At 37.8% G+C, this 14846-nt stretch overlaps 1 protein-coding gene across 9 annotated transcripts in view; it reads right to left on the minus strand.

Annotated features, from left to right (window-relative positions):
• Positions 1–634: 634 nt before the first annotated feature.
• Positions 635–14846, minus strand: part of ATP6V1H (ATPase H+ transporting V1 subunit H) — a 47603-nt gene continuing 33391 nt past the window's right edge. For 7 of the 9 annotated variants that reach the window (XM_026081328.1, XM_026081329.1, XM_026081327.1 and 4 more), the window contains 3 exons: positions 12404–12517; positions 10372–10531; positions 635–990 (listed from right to left, as the gene is read on the minus strand). In XM_026081328.1, the coding sequence (XP_025937113.1) occupies positions 889–990; positions 10372–10531; positions 12404–12517 (376 nt within the window). In that variant the 3' untranslated portion in view covers positions 635–888. The remainder of the gene's footprint in view (positions 991–10371; positions 10532–12403; positions 12518–14846) is intronic. The other 2 variants (XM_026081330.1, XM_026081333.1) reach the window with 2 other exon arrangements.

Below are 14846 nucleotides of genomic sequence, written 5' to 3' on the forward strand. Positions count from 1 at the left end.
AACATTATCTTTGATTTATAGGTGCTTAGATTTTCTTTACTATCAGATGCTACAAAATACAGAAAAGATTGTAATAGTCAAAGAATTTGGATCAATGTAAGTGAAATACATAGGTTTTAGAATGACACCAGAAGCTTAGTATTTAAGAGCACTTCCAATAGCCAACAAAACTCCATGAAGTTCAAGGTTCAACAGTTACAGCACATTTGTTACCAAAAATGAGTTGGTCTACAGTCTAGAGCCTTAACACAGATGTTATAAAGCTCCACTAATAATCTTAACTATAACACTTTTTCCAGAAGGGTGTTCACCATTTTTCTCTTCTACTTTTATGCCAATTTTTTAAATGTATTCCTTAAAAGGAGAGAAGTATCCCCTCCCCTCCCAAACCCCGCATATTTACTTTTATTTACAATATTAACACTGTTTTGAGAATTGGTAGATATTTCAACGCTGATAACGAAAATTTCCTCAAGCTATTGTATTTCCTACAGAACACCAGGTCAAAACTGTATTAGTTTGTCTGAAGACATATAAAGGGACTTACTTCCGGGGGGGGGGGGGGGGTGTTTGGGATGGGGGGAGGAGGAGAGACAACACTGCTAACACATTAAAACAGAACAATTTTTCTAGATTAGTTGTGATTTGGAATTAATATCTCTTAATAACAATCTTTATTATGAGAATAAATAATAAAGCAAAAGCAATACATAAGCCATATTTACTCAGATACATTCAGAATATAGCAGGAAGCTAATATGCATATTCATCAGACAACAAACAAATTTTACTAAGCCAGCAACACTGGAGAATAGCTGGAAAGCTTACACACTAGTAGTAGTTGTGACTAAAGTGTTTTCTTGATATTAAAAACAAACATACTCCAGTTTAAGCATGAAGTAAGAACCATGATGCACTGATTGAAGTATTTAGCTCCGTGCAGTGGCTGTTTGAGGTTGTTCTGACTGCAACTGCTTCCCAAGGTATTCCCTGAAATACAAGAAAAAATTAGACTGAGAAAAATTCTGGTGGGTGGGGAATAGGATGGTGATGGGAAATATGAAGCAGAGAGAGGAAAAATCTTTACTTTTAGACCTATTCCCTTGAATAGTGATTACTGATATTCAGCAGTCAACTGGAGCAAATGTGAGAGCACCTAAGCTTTAGGCCCCCATCACGTAACCCCCTGAAAATGAGCTACCAATTGAACATGAACAACAAAGCCATCTGGGAAAAAAAAATAGCCCACTGGTAGCATCAGGAAGTCCTGGCCACTGTTACAGAACACCTTTGAAATCCACAGACTTTGCTTGCTGAATACACACCTAGCAGAGGCTGTTGCAAAGTATTAAAGGATTTCTTCCCAGCTGCATGAACATAAGTAATACAGATGGACATATAGACAATTTAACCCTCAGGCTAGCAAGGTCATCTTATAGCTAGAGAGACACTGACTGAAGAACTATCAAGCCAGGCCTACTGTATACCAAGACATTTCTTTAAAGTGTTTTCTTCAGATGTTTTTTTGAAATGTATTGAGTCATTTTTATTTTATACCTGTCCTTTCAAAATTGGAATTAACACCCCAAATTCTTAGCATCTGAGATGAACTAGCCTCAAGCAACAATATCTTAGTTCTAGGAAAAAACACACTGCACAATTCTTCTGAGTGTTCCAATATTTCACTGTCTCCTGTGAAATTCAAGCAGCTCAACACTTCATGGAGCCACAAAGAAGCTGAAAGAGGACTTAATAGCTGGCTTGTTACGTATTACAGAAAATAAACTTTAATAATTCCCCCACTGAATCAACTGAAGCAGAGGTTTCAGCACCTGTGAAATGCACATTTTTCCACTTGCTCATGGTACACTTGGCATCTGTCTTCCTCACTACACAGGTGTTACAACCTACACTGTTTAAACATTAGAAGCAGTTCAGAGAAAGGACATTCGGAATCAAGTTTTAAAAAAAACTCAAGAATGTGCACTTTTGCTTTATTAAAAAAAAATCCTTCACTAAAAGAAACAATCATTTAATTTCAAACAAAACTGGCTTTCAGTTTAGTGTCCTGTTGAACAGCTATTCCCTACACTTTACAATTTCTACTGCAGAATAAATTTCAGCATCGATGTTATACCACCCAACAGCACTTTTCTCAGTATAAAAATTAAAAAGCTCAAAGATTCCACTTTATAGGAATTTTGCTAAGTTCAGACTCTACTAGCTATGAAAATAACACATGTAATTTGCATGCTGAACATATGCTATGATTTAGCACCTTCCCTCGCAGCTACCAGTATGTCTGGAGAAGAAAAAACTGCACTCAGATACAGCTCTCAATTATAATAGGTAGGTTACCATCCTTGAAGTAGAGGCTCTTGATGCCAAGGAAAGAATTAGCTGGTCTCTTGCAGTTTTGTGGGAATCAAAGCTACTATCCAAAGTAAACCAAATTTGACAGCCATCCACAAACAGAGCCAGCAATAAGGGAAGGGGTTCCAAACTCGCCAAGTTTCCTTCTGGTCTTTCAATGGATTTTTCTTTGGTCCATGCCTATATGATTGTGTTAATTCCAGTATTCCTTCTCTCACATCAAGCCTTGAAAGCAAATGATACTTGCTGCATGTCTCTGCTCCATTTACTGGATCACAATTATTTTTAAAGCACACATGAACCATTTTAATTGTGAATTTCATATGCAGTTATTCAGAAGGAGGAAAAAATAATCAAGCTATCCCAAATAGTACAATCACTGCATGACATACTTTGTTTCTGAGGCATGCTTAAGGTTTACTAAAATCCAATTCTAGTGCAGTATTTTCAACATTAAAAATCTCTGTTGAGAAGGCAGAGCAGTAGCATGTTTTGTAGATGTTTAGCACCTTAACAGACACTGAGCTTCCAAGCACATACAAGAAATAATACCTTACCCACCGAACCTTTTATTTCAGTCATTCTTTTGCAAGCATGAGGAGTTAGCTCAGGATCAAGGAAGAGTAAATCCCATTCCCCCTACAGAATGGGCATGAGTATTTACTGCTCTACACAGCCATGTTGCAAACCTGAGTGAAAACCCCATATCCTCTGCCCCCTATAACACTTCCTTAGCCACCAAAGGTCTCCAGAAGGCAAAAAACTTGTCCCACTGGCATTTACAAGCACCAGTTAGCTTCCTAATTGAGTATCATTTGGAAATGAGTATCACTAGTTAACCCAGAATTAATAAATTCTGGAATTGGTTATACCACAGGATGGGAAGACTCATAGGAGTGATTTAGACAGCCTCTCAATATGAAACTATTCCACAAGGCATTTTGTTACCTCTCCTTTCCACCTTCCACTAAAATTCAAGTTACAAGAGTAAAAACTTCAGCAGCCTTGTTCTCACTCTATTAAAGCGCACGCTAAAAGGACAATGTGATTCAAGCGTATTTTCACATAATGATAATTTGTCACATCAGAAGATTAAGGAGATTAACTGTCTTCAAACATAAATGGGGCATAGGTGTTCATCACCATGCTGTTACAGATCAAGTGAGTTTAAAATTTTTGATCTATCCTACAGCACTTTGTTACTTGGTTAAATCTTAAAACCTGGAATTTTAGAATTACTGTTTGTCCCACAGAATTAACACGGTTTTGAAGAATGCAAGCATTCAATACGTTGCACTATAACAGCATGTAGGATGAAGGAAGAAGGACAGATACTGTCACCAAAAAAAAAAAAAAAAAAACACCCACAAAATATTCAGAAAAGCATCTGACAGATCAGAAGTGCATCCTACCGTGCAAAGCAATGAGATATTACACAGGATTTTTAAAATGAAAAGCTATAAACCCATAAACTGAACTCATTTCTACCTTAAACAGATATTTTGTTTTCCCTTCCTTTGTAACTGCAGGGAAAGACCTCCTTTACTGTAACACAAGCATCACGGTCAGTCTTTTGCAAGCAGATCAAGTTTCCAAGATGGCGAAACATAAGCCAGCTCAGAAGCAAACATTCACAACATGCAAGGGTGGCTACTACTAGCAGAGATTCACACATCTGATCAGTTCATGCTATAGGCAGAGAAGACAAAACACATCCTGCTACCATTTGACCTAGCTGAGTTTTTGGGCCTACCTTCCCATTGTCTTTCCATACCCAGTCTTACAGGTCATACTGTTTTTTTCCCTTCCAGCTAGCACAAGCAGAACTTTAGAGTACCTTCAGAAACTCACTGTATTCCTCAAGGAAGATGTACAAAATTTAAGTACAGAGTTGTGGAAGAAAAGCAAACTATCCTGGCTGACAAAATACAAATTAAGTCAATACTTCTGCCCACTGGAAAACTCCCTTTGATCTTGACTAGGTATCATATATAATACTTCGAGTCAGTCAGAAATAGTAAATATTTTCTCAGTACCCTAGCTGTCCAGCCACTAGGTAAAGGTAATTTTTCTTTTAAATTGCTTAGAGGAATGAAGGGAAATAACATTCTGCAAGATGGTAATCCAGCAATAGTGAACACAGTGCTTTATTCCTTAACTGCTCTCCAGAAAGGAAAGGGAAACCACCACATGCTTAATGGTGTTCCCTCAAGTCAGTAAGCCTCTGGAAAATTCTGGACCTTCCCACATCATATAGTGTTGCAATTAACTGTCATTTTGGTATATTCCCCATGCTGGGATTGCAGAGGTGAGCACTGCACATACTTATATTTATGAAGGTATCTCACAACAGTTCCTGGTAGCGCTAACTCTGAATCAGCACTAGAAACTGTGTAACACAAAATATGCAGGCAATCCAACCCCCAGCATTAATAATCTAGATGTAAAATTCATTAGCAAAGGCCCAAGTATTTTGGAAGTTCAAATTTGCAAGTTTAGCTCTTTGGGATAAAAAGTTCTACTTTACCTGTTTTCCTTACACTGGCACACAGAGGCCTTTATAAAGGTCAGTTTTAGCATCTTCATGTCTTCCTTCTACATAAAACCACCCTTATTACAAAGCACATGAAGCTGATCCAGGCAAGCTTGCATTTACAGTTAACTGGATTCAAACATGAAACAGTCAACAGTCAGCATAAATTTACAAGAGCATGCACATTACCTGTATGCTGTACAAAAGTTAGAACACAAGTTTGGTACATTGCTTTGTATTTACTCTCAAAAGCCCTCCATTTCTCAATTAAAACACTGATTAACAAAATTTCTCACTTCTTTGGTCTTTTAGAAGTCTGACTGTGAGACATTAGCTACTCTGTAACACAGTGCCTAAACACGTGGCTGGCATATGTTTAGTCATTTCCATTTGCAAATTAATATTTTGATTCATATTAGAAAAAACAAGTGAGATTCCTTCCACACTAGCAACTTCCCCTTTTTCAGACTTAATCTTCAAATACAGATTTTTAAGTATGCCAAGTGTTTTTTTCCAAGGAAAACTTAGAGGAGCATACATGATTTTGTTGTACCTCTAATGCTTGTTCCTATTGGTTGCTTTATTCAGTTATCATCATTTAACTGGTTTTGTTTTCATCCGTCTTTCTCAAGCCCAGGTATGCTTAAGTATTATGATAATAGCAACAAATACTCAAAGGTCATTTAGGAAAAGGAACAAGGAACTCATCCAACGTGTAAGCCACCAAATTCACTGACTACGGGGTAAGGAGGTAACTAAACTGTGTTGTGAACTGGCATAATACCCTAACTGAAAGTCTTACACTAGTTTTCAGATTCAGCAAAAGGCTACTGTCAATAATAGATAACCCAAGATTGAGAGGAAATTTAAAAGGTACATACAACTGATTTCTACAGGTTTAGTGCTAAAAGGAGTAAGTTTTGCCATTTATAAGGAGTGTTGCTTTTAGGGTTATACTACAATTTCCCGTATAGTTGGATTTACCTGTCCTTTAAGGAACAAAAGGATAAAAGGGAAATAAACTGAAAATTATTCTTTTGGGGAGGGAAGGGAACAGAGGAGAAGTAGACAAGGCATAGCAGAAAGGAAGGAAGTCATTTTCATATTCATGCGAGTCCTCACTTTTCTACTAATATTTGTTTTAAAGCTTGCCTCCAATTTATTACTTTGAAGAAGCAGTCATCTAAAAAATACTTGAAGAACTTGAACATAGGCAATTTCTAGCCTGTTTTAATAGACTGGGGTTGTTAAGAGGTAGAATTGTTTCCTTTGTCAAAGAACAATATAAAAATATTGATTTTATTTTACTGCATCTAAATATAAACCCAATCTAAAGTTGCACGCTTTTAAAAAGTGAAATTGGAAAGCTGGTTCTAAAGAAACTCTTCTCCTTACAAAAGGATAGAGAAGTGTCATAAAACTACAATACAAAATCTGCCATGTGACTCAAGCCATTCAGACGATATGGCCAACATACACTGTTACATAAAGATATGACAGACTGAATAGTTTGAAGGCAACTGCCATCCTTAAGTTGATTTCTATTATTGGTCTAATAACCTGAACTTGTCAATAGGGAAACCAGTTTTAGTAATTTATTATGGTGTCACAAATAGGTTTGTAAGTTATACATTCACTGATATTATTTGCTGTTCTAAGAAGGCTAAATTGTCCCTTGAAAGTGTTGGTCCTGTAAGTGTTATACTGCTCAAAGCAGCTCCACAGATGACAATAATTATCTGGAGCCTCCTGAATTATACAAGCATTAAGTGGCAATATTAGGATGAAGTTACAACTGTCTCTCATCCCCATCTAATCCAATGGGGGACAAAGCTGGCACCACCATCATCCAACCCATTCTAGTCATGTACTCCTGCCTTTCTCATGGGACACTCACCTGAGCCTTCTGGTGAGGCAATATTTTTCGCTTGTTTAACCCTGAAGTGAATCATTTTCTGCTAATTAGCCCCCTTGAACCCAGTTCCTGCAAAGTCACATTAACACTAGTAGCACTTGGGAGAAGGGCAGGTACAGCTGGAAAGGTGCCAACATGATGTATTTGCATTGTCATGGAACCACAGCCACAGAAATCAGTAGAGGAAAAATAAATAAATCAGGCTCAGAAATACAACTTAGAGCTATGTTAATACTTGGTTTCTGAAATACAGCATTAATATGTTATGCTAAAGGAGCAGAAGTTATGCCACTGCATACATATCTTACTACATGCACTGCTGCTGACAAAAAAATAACTAGAAATAGCACAGCTGTGAAAGAGGTAAACCAAGGAGCAAAGAGAGATGTCTTCCTAGAGAGCTGGGCTGGGAAGACTGACTGAGCTGAAGTGCTACCTCATGGGAAACTAGTTCAGTTCTCTTCTAGCACTTGTTTGCTGAATGATGTAGGAAGAAAACTTAGTTTTCTGTTTGCCTGAGCAGATAAACCTAGTACAAGTATTCCAAGAAAAAAAATGCATTAAAGATTATAAAACATTTGCATATTATACCAATGCAGACCATGAATAGTGCTGAAGGTGGGCCAGTGTAAGAAAAAAAACAAGGAAGAAACAAGCATATGCAACAGAATCGAAACTACTGTGACTTAACAGTTTGGGCCTCTACCACATGATCAAACTGTACTTTAATAAATTACCTTACTTTCAGTGGAGTCATGGTGATTTTCCACATACTTTTTGGCCTATGTATGTGCCCTTGGACTTCAAGATAGAGAAGATAAATATTGAGGAATGCAGTGACTTCTGCATTAAGTAACAGAGATTCCACTCACCAGAAGCAGGTAGAACAAAAGCAAACTTCTGATAAACAGTGCTTGAGACATTTTTTCACCTTAATTATTCACAGCAAAGGGATGTTTAACATCATCTGATGCACACAGCAAGAAACTAAATAGCCTCAATGCTTGAGCAGAGGGAGTATGAATTCTAAGTGAAAGTTAACTGTTTAACACAGGCTGTCTGCAACCAAATGCAATAACATTAATAGACAATCTAAAGATTAACACTTGATTACTCAAAACATTATTCATAGCATGAGTTATAGCCCTCCTTACAATGTGATATGTAAAATTAACATGTAATAAGTCTTCAGACTATATTCAGCATTTTAAGAAACACTGAGAAAACCTCACTGTTACTCAGCAGTTTCCCTTCCTGAGGCATTGTCCATCCTTCAGCAGAAATATTCTAAACTTCCAGCATCCCACCCTTACATATAGGCTATAAAGAAACAGTAGATCAATGAACATCTATTACAAGGCTATTCCTGAAACGCTTCGTTTTTTCTTCGTTTTTTCTTTTTTTTTTTTATTTATTAGGGAAGAATCTATGAAATTCATTTCAACAATATGCCTTCCTATTAAGGCAACAAGGTATAAGTCATTCACTTAATCTCCTTTTCACTTAAGGGATGCACAACAAGCTAACATTTACCCAGAGTCAGTCTGTGACTTGAAAGAATCAACCTCACTAAATCAAGCAAGTTAACTTGCAAGTGGCTTCATATTTAACAGAAGGTTTACTTGCCATAATGAACAATAAACAAAATGCTTTCAACATTTAAAATGTACAGAATTTGTACAGAATAATTCAGAATGGCTGATACAGATGTCTAACTGAGTTTTAAAACTGACTCTTATCAGGATATCAAAGCTTTAAAGTTAAACTAATCAGAAGTGAAACCATCAGAAAATTCCATCTTTGGTGACATGCTTTTCCTATTATTTGGCACACAGCATGAAAATGAACTATTTATTAAAAAAAAAATGAAAACTCAGTAGAATATTTGATATCTGAAAAAAACATTAGTTACATGTACATTAGTATGAGCAAAAAAGCACACGACCCATCTCTGCATGCTGCAAGCTAACTGACAATCTATTTGGTAAGCCACAGTTACTCCGTTGTCATAATAACTGCACCCATGTTGACACAAATTGTCAGCCCTCCACCTTTCCCTCTACAGAGCTAGCGCCCACAACCTAGTGTATTATATACTAGCTGCACAGGTGGGATAGTACCAGGAAACTCCTTCACAGCCCAACACACCAAAACATAGACTGGATTTTGCAATAATTCCCACTTCTCCTGACCCTCTGCTCCTTCTGACTCTTGACTCAGCAGCACCACTGCTGACAGAGAAGAGAGCGGCGTGCCTGACTCACTGCACAGGTCATGGACACGCTCCCCTGGGCCTACCCAACTACAGGACAAGCATTTAGACTGGTGCAAACTAATGCACTACGTTCTAGATGACCAGTAAGGTAATAAATAAATTGCACCTTAAGTGTACAACATCTAGAGTGTTATTCACCTAGCTCTTCATCTAGCTCTTATTTTAGTAAAGTAATAGGAGGCTGTAATTAGTATCTTTAGAATGAAGCCACTAGGTTATAGGTTCACATATCTTAAAGACAGAGGATTATTCATACTGCTTAACTTCAGGCACAGAAGTTGCTCTGCATTGCCCTGAAAAACTACCTGCCTCTCTCCTTTGTTCAAAAAGGGAACTTGGGCTTTTAATTTTAGGTGCTTTGAGTCATAACTAGAATTTCATCCCTAAAGTAGAGTAAAATTTTATGCCATGAAGCACATGAAAGGCATCTGCTACATCTTTAAAGATTAACACACTGGGTATCTTTAAAATTATACACATGCTTTCATTTTAGAACTTAATGACATGATGCTTTTCAAGTCTGCATCATAAGAACATTGCTCCAACCAGCAAGGTTAGGTTCCCAAAACCTAACACTAAATGGACACCCAATCCTAATACTAGAATTGACAAGCTGGGTATTCCCTCTGAACACCAGCAAAGAAACAGAGTAAGGAGATGTTTCTAGTGGATAGCTAAGGCACAAACCAAACAGGACAGTATGAAAAAAATCTGCACCACCATTTCTATGCCAAAGTCCCCATCTACCAATAACAGGTTTTTATCGTCAGCATGGGGTGCCAGAGCTAACACAAAGTTAGTTCAAGTGAGATTAAAGCACAAGATGAGTCACCATTTAAAGACATTAAACGATACTTTCCCTATCTGCTTCATTAAATGCATGTTCATTTGACATGCAATTTAACAGAAATATTTCACCTGAACTTACCTCTTCTGAAAAACTAAGAGCAGTTACTGCCTTTGCCAAGCTAGTCTTGCCATTAAACAGAATGCCTGACAGTTTGATTTCCCTCCATTTATCCCTGACTTAAAATCCCCTAAGGAAAAGACAGCTCCTAAGGAAAAGACAGTTGAGCAGCCTGTAATGAGCTATTCAAATTACTTCAAATTTAATTATTGTCTCTGAGTTATTATCAGTCTAATGATACAGCTGTGTTTAAAGCAGAATGCCACTTCCGTTGCTCCATGACACTCCCTCATCCAGTTTTCCCCCCTTCTTCGATACGTAAGTAATTTGGTAGAACATTTGGCTAAGTACTAGAAGGTTTTCCTTACTCTGCTGATGCGGGTACAACACGTAACACCAAGCTTCACCCTGGCAGAGCAAGCCTTTACTCTCTCACCCTTCTTGGCCTCCAGATCCAGGAAGGGCCAGACTCGCTCAGTCTTGCACATATCACAGATTGTTAAGCAGAGCTGTGTCATACCGATTAAACTGAAGGAAAAAAAAATTGATTACCTCAAGTGAATTCCAAAACATATGGAAGCAAGGGCAAAAATGCTTATTGTTTCCCCACCTTAGAAAATCAAGAGGAGCAAAACCTTAAAAGGAGTTGCTGAGTAATCCCTATTATCACAAAACTAAGCTAAACAAGTAACTCGTATTGCACTATGGAGCAGATGGGGAACTTTGCTTCCCGTTCTCCCCATATGGACTTTGAAGAAGAAGAGCTACTGATAGATATCAAAAGCCTGATCTATACAACTACAGATTTAGCTTCCCAAATACAAACTAGGTGTGATTTCCTTAGCCCAAGCTATCTGACCCCAAGCCCAAAGAGCACACTCCTTTAGTAATCATGAGTGAAAGACAACAGCTCCCAGAGACTTGCTCCAGTAGATTATTTAAATGTTTAAGCTCTTCTCTACTATAGAAGGCTTACATAGTACAATAGAAAGGGAGAAGGCAGGATTACAGTTTATAACATGCATGAGAGTTAAAACCCATGTACTTCAGAAGGAAAGAGGGAAAACAACATTGTTTTACTGCACAAGTTACATTGCAGGAAAGGGGTGGGAGGTTTTGTCACCCTTGATAGCCTGTCTTCTACAGTAAGGAGGTCAAAAAAAACCATCAATGTGGTTGTAAAACCTCCTTCCCCTACCTCCTTCACACTGTTAGCATCACTACTCAGCCTTAAAAAAAATTGCATCAGAAGCAAAAAAAAAAAAAAAAAAAGACATAAGTTTTAGGTCCTTCCAAACACCAGCCTTTTAGAAATAACACGGCTGTTTAAGCATAAAACATGAGGAGCTGATTAGGAATTCCTAATCTGATTGCTAATAATAACTTAACCAAAGCTCATATATTTCCAATTTCGGCCTTCCCTTAGAGAGAGATAAAATGCTGCAGTGCCATGGAACATCTCAGCACAGGTATTGTGATACAAACATCTACTTTAACTCTGAACTTAATGTATCTAATCAGTTTGGCAAGTTATACAAAGTTATTACATGAACACTGAAGTGTTTCATAACTTCAAGCCTTCAATGCTTCTTCTATAAAGCTCTAGTTCTCATTTGGAAAGGCAGTATCACCCATCAGCCAGCTCTATAGCAGAACACTCCAGGACTGCAGGATTTTGGGAGCTTTATTAGAAAACTAGTTGACAAACAACAAAAGGAAAAACCTCCTTTCAAACACACACTGTAGTTCTCAGCAACTGATGAAAGAGATTAGTCAGTGATTTTCAACTTAATCTAACCAACCAGCCCAACAGCTTCCACTAGTCCAGGAGCACAGGAAGAAAATTTGTACTTATATCACTTAAAATGGCAGCATAAAGATACCAGTGTACAGTGGGGGTAAGCATTAGAGCAATAAGAAAAACAGTGTAGAAAAATGACCAATCGGCAGAACAACTGCCAATCAAACATTTGAACTATCAACTCCTGTAACACAACTATGTCAAGCTACTGATTCCTTCAGCCGAGATTAAGTAAATTTGCTGAGACCTGCATATAACCTTAACATTTTGAAGACTCTGTAGTTTTGCAAGCCTGAATTACAGCTCATACAACTTCTCTGAAGTGTTCAATACTAAAAAAAGATATTATTTGAGTGAACTGAATTATTCACATTCCACTCAATCCTGTAAGGTCAAGCTACTCAATTCAACTGCAACAAAAGCATACAGAAAAAGTAGCTGAGGTCTTACACATCAGAATCATATTGCTCTATCACTTCTTAAAGAACTGCAGTCTTACCACATTATAATATTGTTTTTTTTCCTTAAGGAAATCTGTCTGTCTCTCTATGGCCTATTTTTTAACTGTTAGTAGTACACATTAAATAAGCTTCACATACCAGTTGTGAACCATCAGCTTCTGCACAGCTAGTAGCGCATTATAACGAACTTGTTGGTCTTCATGATGCATATGGTTCATTACTAGCTGTTTACCACCAAGTTGTTCAATCACTCTGAAAGAGAGGAGGGGAGCAATTTTTTGACATTACTTCAGCTTCTAGGTAGCTATCCTATCCAACTGCTTCACATCAAGGCATTAAAAGCTTAATTTTAAGTCACAGACTATTACATTTATTTTTAATATGTCATTTTCTAATATATACATCTTATTTGACATGTTACAAATGCAAGGCTTTCATACGTCCTACTGAAATTATTCAGAATTTTTTCTTCATTAAAAACAGATGCCTCTTAATGATGGCCAGAGAGAAGCTCCAGCAAATGGTAGAAAGAGAAGCCCCCAAGAAAGCTGTGGAAAAGTCACTAACCAAAACCCCAAGCCACAGCTATTCTTGCACAAGATGCAGAACTGGCTGCTAAAAGTTACATTTTCCAACAAAATGGGATGTTTCAGCTGCATCCTTCACTACAGACTTCACTGTAGTCAGCCACAACTTTTTACTTTGTATGTACCAAGTCCTACATGAAATACTGATTCACACACACATCATATAAATTAAAAAAAAAAAAAAAAAAAAAAAAAAAAAAAAAAAAAAAAAAAAAAAGCATTATACTGAAACCTGAAAAAGCATCACCACCCAGAAGATTCTTTACATGCAGTATTTTGGCCTGCTGTAACGAATAAAGTTTCATACAAAAATATATAAACTGATTACTCATTTTGAGTTGTTAAAAAAAAAAAAAAAAAGTATCAGCCCTCTCACAGGTCACTGAGTATTTAAACATCCTATGAAGAGGCTATCACTTGCATCGCTCACTCTTAACATGATGCTATTCTAAGCTTACACAAGCAGTCTATTGTTATTACTGTTCTTTTTATAGGCAAATGAATGCATTACTGCTGCACAAAACGTCATGTTTTTGTAAACTGCACAACAGTATAAAGACGTAATGTGAAGATGAAATACAGAAATTCTCATCACATTTTATAACTCTGCCAAAAGTATCCTGGAAACCACAGAGAATAGTTTTGCCAAATAGTATTAAAACATTTAAAGATGCTTCATACAAAAGGAATGCATACAAAAAGGTTCAACTGTTTTAAACCAGAAAACCCTAACAAGAATTCTAAAAATTATCAGTAACATAAAAGTTGCATAAAACCTTTATTCCTGCCTGAGGCTTCCTCACATTTTCCTCAAGAGGAAAAGATAAAACCATTGGCACAAGACAAAAACAAGACTATGAAATACAATCACGAACCTTTTTCTCATTACAGGAAAGACAAACTGATTTTTGAGGAAGTGGAAAGAGTAAAAGAGGCATTAAACTCAAAAAGCTTCCTTTTACAAGAAGCATGCATAAATCAAAACGAAAGTTGAAATCCTGCTATCACAAGTGAAAATGGAATATTTCAGATGACAGTACATCACTGTGAAATTATGGCTGAGAATATAAAGAATCAAGGAGCAGTGTTATCATACTTACATAACACTGCCTACTTGTACAAATCACTTCCCAACTGATTGTTTTAGACTGAAAGATAAGTACGTACGAGGAACGTTCACAGTAAACCCTTCTCCTTCAGGTTCCAAATCTGCTCTGAACACTTGCATTGTTAATTCTGTTTTACTAAGGGTTTCCCTCTAACTTCTGGTTTTATACAACAGCATAACTGGACCATTGGGCTCCATTAATCTATGCACATCTACTGCAGGGACTGTTCCCCATATTAACAGTGGGCTAAGTAGCTAGTCTCTGCAATCTTTGAAGGCTGAAYGATAATCCACCTAAACAGCTGAAGACAAACACTTGAAGCAACTGAAAATATTTAAGACTCTTGAACTCTCCTATTCTCCAAAATCAAGCAGCAGCATCATGTCGGATCCTGAGAAGGCTGTCCCGGACAAGCCACTCTGAGATAAACAAAATTTGGAATACCCTTGGGCTAAATTAAGGTGATATGAGGCCAAATGTTTGATTAAGGAATTTTATTTATAGCAGAAGCTGTTTAAGCCGTGAACCTTATAAAGGGCTGAAGACGGAGAGACAGACGGAGAGACAGACGGAGAGACAGACGGAGAGACAGACGGAGAGACAGACGGAGAGACAGACGGAGAGAGAAAGACAGCGAGACAGCGCGCGCGCAACAGAGAGCCAGAGAGGGCGCGCGACAGAGCGACAGAGAGCGACAGAGCGACAGCGCGCGCGCGACAGAGCGAGAGCGCGACAGAGCGACAGAGCGAGCGACAGAGCCAGAGCGTGACAGAGCGAGCAAGCGACAGAGCCAGAGCGCGACAGAGCGAGAGAGGCAGAGCGAGGCAGAGCGAGAGAGGCAGAGCGAGGCAGAGCGAGAGAGGCAGAGCGAGGCAGAGCGAGAGA

This window comes from Apteryx rowi, unplaced genomic scaffold (genome assembly GCF_003343035.1).
Source record: "Apteryx rowi isolate R43461 unplaced genomic scaffold, aptRow1 scaffold_542, whole genome shotgun sequence".
In the NCBI taxonomy this organism is placed as follows: Eukaryota; Metazoa; Chordata; class Aves; order Apterygiformes; family Apterygidae; genus Apteryx; species Apteryx rowi.